Raw genomic sequence first — 6,769 nt, forward strand, 5'->3', positions numbered from 1 at the left:
TTTGAAAGGCCATTATAGTTACTTAGTTTCCAGAATGTTAAGGACTCTGCCCATGTACTTCAAGAATGACATAAATAAAGTAAGGCTGGTCAGAGCTGGGTTAATATTTTTTTCTGAAATGATATTTTTCATCACTCTTCTGAGACTCTGAGCACTTCCTGCTCCAAGCTGAAATATTCAGGCTTTGCATGGATGGATTATTGCTGAAAGTCAGAACCAGCTACTCTAATTAGCCACACAAGCAGTTTGCATGTTTCCTAATAAGCATACAGCACAGCAATGAAGCCTAGCCAACTACTTTCTATAAAACCTTTTTTTGCATTGTTTGAAATAAAATGTAATCACCTCTGCAAAGCAAACTCAAATTCTTCTGCCATCAGTTCTGAAGAAGCGTTCATTAAGAATTCCTTCTGTAATTTTGGACTGAGAAGGGAAAAAACGAGCTTTCCTTCTGTGGCAGAGCTCTCTGTTACAGCAGGAGGCTCCAAAAGGCTAGATAACTGCATTAAGCAAATATTGTAAAAATAGCCACATGCTGTTTCACATGCATCACCACCTGATGCAAAAGGAACACAGGCAGAAAGGAGAGAACACTGAATTCTTGCCCATCCTCTGTGTTTTCCTGATGCACTTTAATGCTAACAATAGTGAAGCCTTGTGGGTAGATATGCAGCTGTGCTGTGAACTGGGACTTGCTGTCAAGGTAGCAAAGGGAATAGCGTTAGCAGTGTGCCTCAGCATAAGTGTATGGATAGCTGTACATCAGGAGAAATCCATTATGGTTGCATATGCCTTTCTACACTAAAAGGTTTGTGTTTTTTCCCTCTGGGCTGTTGATCCCCTTTTATGTATCTCATTGTGCCTGGGAGAGCTTCCATAACTGCAGAATTAGATACAGCACCTTTGGACTGCTTGCTGAAACCTTAGCAAGGAGAGAAAGTGAATTCTTTTATCTGATGCATCGTTTTGCTTTACACTCTGCAGTGCTTTCTGTCCAAAGATCAGGAATGCTTGCAAACACTGACTGATGTACGTAATTAGCAGACTTCTGAAATAATATGCTACTCTTTTCTCAGGAGTGGCTAAACTGGGAAATTCATTTATTTAAGGTAGAGTGCAAAAGCAGATCAGTTCTTAGTAGAAACTTCTGCTGTCCAGATATTTTCAGTAAAAGAAGATATTTGGTCTTTTTTTGGCTACCAAGTTAAAACCTTCCTTTCATTCCAGTATGAAAAATCAGCATGTCAAAAGTAAGTGCTTCCACTCCCCTATTGTGTAAGACCTTGCTAACGAGCTTTGGTGAATCCAGAGCTAAAAGAATATCTTTACATTTAAAAAAAAAAAAAAAAAAAAAAAAATCAGGTTTAATCTTTGCATTTTCTACACCTTTGTGTGAGAGAAGTAGGTTGTGTTATGTGCGTGAAGTGAACAGAAGTGAACAGGTGAATTTATCTGCTGATAGAAAGCAGTTGAGAGCTACATCCAAGGGCAAAATCCAGAGCTCATCCATCCAAAGCTAAGTGTTTGCATGCAGTATCATTTATGTGCTCATTACACCTTCTAGCAGGGCACTTTCCCCAGCAGATGCTAGTCTGAATTAACCAATTGCTTAGGAGCTGTATCTTAAGGGCATCACATCGCAGCTTGTGTCAGGTGTAGCAACTCACATTTCATCATTTCATCCTACAAAAGGATACCATACCCAGGAAATTTCTCAGTCAGTAAATATCCTAGAAGTGCATATTTTTATTGTTGCTCCAGCAAATGTATTTGAAACAACATGCAAGAATGACAGCATTTCGTAACTCCTCCTTTCATTGAGTGCGATGACTATCATGTGATTCACTGTTGGCAAGAATGTGTGTTTTATCTGTTTATTCCAGCAGTGAAGTGTTGCAGTTATACTGATGGGGCAGCTTTACATGAAGTTTAAGAGCAGCAGAAAGAGCCCCTACTGCCACCTGTATGGACAGAGTGGCACAGCTCACAGTCTGACCATCTGCTCTGGGGAAGCTGGGTGAGCAGAATAGATGCCCTTGAAGTCAGGAGAGGGTAGCAACAACACAAAGGAATTATGCAGTTCGTTGTAATGACTCTGCAAGCTATAATCTCTGTGTCTGAAAGTTTCTCTTTTCAGCACTGAAACTGGAGAATGGACAATTTTCTGCATTTTGTCTTTCTCTTGAAACACAGCCCAAATGGCAGGATGCACAATTTTTGTGGTTGGTTGTTTGTTTGGGTTTGTTTGGTTTTTTGCTAAGTCAATGTTTGTAATTGGTAGAAAAGCAAGGAAATGTACTTGAAAGATACAAAATCAATTTCTGGTAATCACAGGCTAAATTCCGGTCATTCAGAAAATAAAGATATCAGCAATGCAAGTGATATTACTGGAAAACCCTCATCTAAATAGGCATAATAATGAAATAAGTATACCTCCAGTATCAGTGTCACCTTGAAAACTCCTCAGGCATCATCCAGCCTTAGAAGTCCTAAGACTTACATGCCTAGTCAGAGTAGAAAAATACTGATGACCAGCATTAAAATAGTATTTAAGAACTGCTGTAGATAAAATTTATTGATCTGTCTTTTCTCAAATAATCACAGAGGGTTTAAATTGCTTTAAGAAAAAAAAATCTGATTAAATGATTCGAAGCAACAGAATTAAGGCAAACTAAATTATCCATATTGAACAATCTGCCAAGATGTATTTTAGTCAAAAAGATAAGTAAAAAAATCAGTGCCATAAATATATGTTGAAAATTCCCATGTGTGAAATCAATTGATTAACACCGATGTTAAAAAATCTTTCCTGTTTGAAATGTAGTGTAGAATAGACCAATACTCGTTTTACAGTATTTGTTTTATGATTACCTGATTTTTTACAGCAATTAAATTATGGCAATTGTCATCTTTACATTAGGAAATTAAATCCAGGATGTTAAACACAAGGATGAAAAAGACTAGAATTATGTCCACAGAGAAACCAAAGCTCGTTGACAAAGAAGAGAAAAACGAGAACAGGATAATACATGCTTCAAGCTTTTAGATGAAACTGTTACTGACTTAACATTTCACTGTTGTGGTTGTTCCAACCCAGTCACTGTGCTGTTAGGTTGGGACCTTGCTGTGCTGTGGTCATATCTCAGCATTGCATTCTGGAACACTGACCATAGGATCTACCCTACGTCCACAGGTGTGAGCCTCATTGCAGACACCAGTATCCAGAAAGCATCATTAGTAGCATAGGACTGATCAGGCTCAACTCATGCCACATATATGTGGAGTACCCATGAGATGAAGGAATAGCAGAAATAGCCAAAAAATATCTATCTGGGAGCTATCTTAGTGTTCAGGATTACAAATGCAAATAGAGCCATGCTGAAGCAATGTTTGCATAGTTCTCTGCTTTGTAGCATCGCTGTTACATGAGAGAAGGCCTCAGCCTTAAATCTCAGTCATTCTTCAAAGACTAAAAGCTGTTTCATGTTACCTCATTTCTATATCTTTAATTAAATAGTGCAAAAAGTGGAGAAAACAGACTGCCTTCATTTTACGTCTGTCAAATACGCACCCTTAGATTCAGCTAATACATTTGGTTATCTTTAATTTGTTGCAATTCCTTTTACCTCACATATTTTTCTAAACCTCCTGTAAATGTAATTCCCTCAGTTTCAGGATCATTGATTTAAACAATGGCAATAAATGTAATCAGATAATGGAGAAGGATGATAAAGTTTTGCTTTAAAAATGTGTTTGTTCAGACGTACCAAATGGATCACGTTTCCTTTTTTATTTAATTTACACTTGTGAGTGACTGATAATGGAACACTCAGCTGTAGCCTACCAAAGCCAAATACTTTTGTTCAAAAACTGACAAGAAGATTTATGTTGGCTTTCCAAGCTTTTCAGTTTGAAGAACAAAGACATTCTGAAGTCCACAAATCAGTTCTGAATGTAACATGATCCCCGGCATTCATTTATTTTTTACTTTATATATCAGTTATTTTCTTATTGTTTCTGATTCTTCTAAAATGTTATCCTGAGGTTGAAAGACTATTTCTTGCTGCTATTTTATATCTATATTCTTCGCAGGTAGGGAACAAGACCACAGAAACACACCATGTGTCTTACTGTGACATTTCTATGTCAGAGCCAGCTGTTCACAGCTTTAACTGTAACATCTAATGTGCTTAAAATTAAAACCATACACAACAGTGCAGAAGCACAGATCAGGTCTTCAGTGCCTGCAAAGGCTTATGGTCAGTAAGGGAAGTAGTTGTCCTGCTTTTTCTTCCTTAGTATTCAGCAATATGAGGACATTTGCCTAAGTTTTTCTAATGTTCGTGTAAGATGGCATCACAGCTAATGACAGATAACAAGTGGCAGTCCTGATAAAACAAACTTTTGGAATATTTTCTGTAAAATATACTAAAATATTGATGAAAACAAATGAAGGGAAATTCATCAAGGTTAGACAAAGTTCTGTTATAAAGTGAATAATTCACTGTAGGAAATGCAAGAGTTTTCCTCACTGCTTGAACATACGTATCTTCTGGGTGCTACCTAGCCATTATTTGTGAAAATGGATTAACTACATTTGTCAGGGAGCCAGAAGAGTCATTAATTAAGCGTGAATTACATACACAGTACTATGGAACCCATGATAAAATGCTATGCTATTTATCCACTTACTGAAGATATTCTTCTTGAGTAGCATGGCATTAGCTCTTGTTTACCAGTCTATTATAGTTAATTAATTAAAATAATCTTATTAATATTAAGATCACACATACGTCCTTACTATTAAAGCAATATTATTTTTCTAAACATATCTGGTTTGTGAGATCCTCTATTGATCAGATTACTTTAGCATGAGTTGCATCTCAATTAATGTTTTGCTTTTTTCAGACAAACTTTGGCATATACCTGATGAACCAGCCCTTACGCTCATCCCTTCCAGGTATTTTATCAGTTGGATCTGAAGTACTTCCAATATTGAAGGAGAATACAGAAATTCAACACCCGACATTCAGTGAAGAAAAATGTTCAGGATAGATTTCCTGGCGGAGAAGAGATGCAACTTAAAAAACAAGTCACTAGTCAGTAATTTGAAAAGAAAGAAAAATCACACATTTGCTTCTGTTTTCAGTCTTAATTTTCTGCTTGCAGCAAACATTATCAGATGGCGGTACTCTTGATAATTACACCTCACCTACATGTTTTTGCTTGCGATTAGGTTACAGCAGCCATAACTCTGTTTTGCTCAATTGCTTCAGGATACAACAGGCTTGATCAAGTCTTAATAGCGGATGACTCCCAAAACAAGTCCAACAGTGTTGTCAGAAACCCACATCTCAATGAAGGAAAGTAAACACAAAAATACCCTACTACTTCCTTATGCTGCTTTGTTAAAACCACATCTGGGAGAGAGGACACAGGCTGTGTTTTGTGAACGGTGTGGGTGGGGAGGGGATAGCAGAAGAGCAGTGAGACAGCAGCAGTCCTTTCAGCTTTTCACAGTGATGTATACACAGTCTGAGACCACCTCATAAAAGGTGTCTTGGAATGCCTTAATGAAGCAATTTCATCCACTTGATCTGAACATCTTTTTCTCATTACCATTTGACACTTTTACACCTGATCCATTTTAGATGATGACTTTCCACACACTTGCTTCCTTATGTATTTGTAGATGTTGGCACCTTTTTTTTTAATTACAAATTTCTCAACTCATGCGGGCATTTCTATACAAACTTTGTTTACGATCAGCAATCTCAAATAGCCAAAATGTTGGAACATCAACTTGAGGGAACTCATGGAAGTCAAAATGCCTTTCCATCCTGAATAGATCTGCCCCTTTTGCCCTGCCCCTGGAGGTGTTCAAGGCCAGATTCGATGGGGCCCTGGGCAACCTGATCTAGTATTAAATGGGGAGGTTGTTGGCCCTGCACGTGGCAGGGGGGTTGGAGATTCATGATCCTACGTTGGCCATTCTGTGATTCTGTGGTTCAGTCAAAGTATTGTTTATTCTTACTCCTGGTGCTAGTTCCTTAGAATTTGATAATAGCCTTCTTAGACGTTTTCTGAGTTCTTTACTGGGACTTCATCTGATACGTCAGTTGTGGAGAAAATCAGTAAAAAAATAAAGCCATGCATTAAATAAATAAATAAATAGATAAATAAATAATGAAAGAACATAGGAAGTCAGTGTAATGCAAGATTAAACATACTGAGGCCGGGTGTTTTATGACCCCCAGCATGTGTCCAACCAGACACATGGCAGTGTCATGCTTTCAGGAAGTCCTCCTGGAAAAGGAAATTCTCCCAGATTGGCCACTTTATTGCCAATTGGGAAGGGAAATTTGGGCTCCATTAAAAGCACTGTCAGGACTTTCATCCAGAATGATTTAGGTGTTCCTTGAGGCGGTTTTGGCTCCAACTGTGTGAAAGTGCTTCTGGCTGAGGCAATCCTTGAGTTGTACGGGTGCAGCCCTAGAGGGGAGAAGGCAGCTTTGTGATGGATTTGGTCAAACAATCGTTCTGAAAAGGGAGCGATCATCTCAGAGCACCATACAGTGAGAAAAGGGAAGTGCATTGCTCAGTGCGTGAATCAGAATTCTGAAAGTAGACAGTCTTTTTTCTTTTATTTCTCACTTTTTTTTCAGTTCTTTTGAAGAACAGGTTTTACTCACTTCAGCTGGAACAGACTGTTATTAGTTTCCCGGCAGAGCTTTGTAATGGAAATGAGACGCTATCTGTTTCTTACAAC

The 6,769-nt window shown here is 38.1% G+C and overlaps 1 protein-coding gene across 1 annotated transcript in view; it reads left to right on the plus strand.

Annotated features, from left to right (window-relative positions):
- Positions 1-5,055, plus strand: part of MOCOS (molybdenum cofactor sulfurase) — a gene marked incomplete at both ends in the record, with an annotated part of 204,884 nt that extends 199,829 nt beyond the window's left edge. The window contains one exon of the mRNA XM_079533631.1: positions 4,909-5,055. Within this exon, the coding sequence (XP_079389757.1) occupies positions 4,909-5,055 (147 nt within the window). The remainder of the gene's footprint in view (positions 1-4,908) is intronic.
- Between the last annotated feature and the right edge of the window lie 1,714 nt (positions 5,056-6,769).

This window comes from Tetrao urogallus, assembly GCF_951394365.1.
Source record: "Tetrao urogallus genome assembly, chromosome: 3".
Taxonomy (NCBI): Eukaryota; Metazoa; Chordata; class Aves; order Galliformes; family Phasianidae; genus Tetrao; species Tetrao urogallus.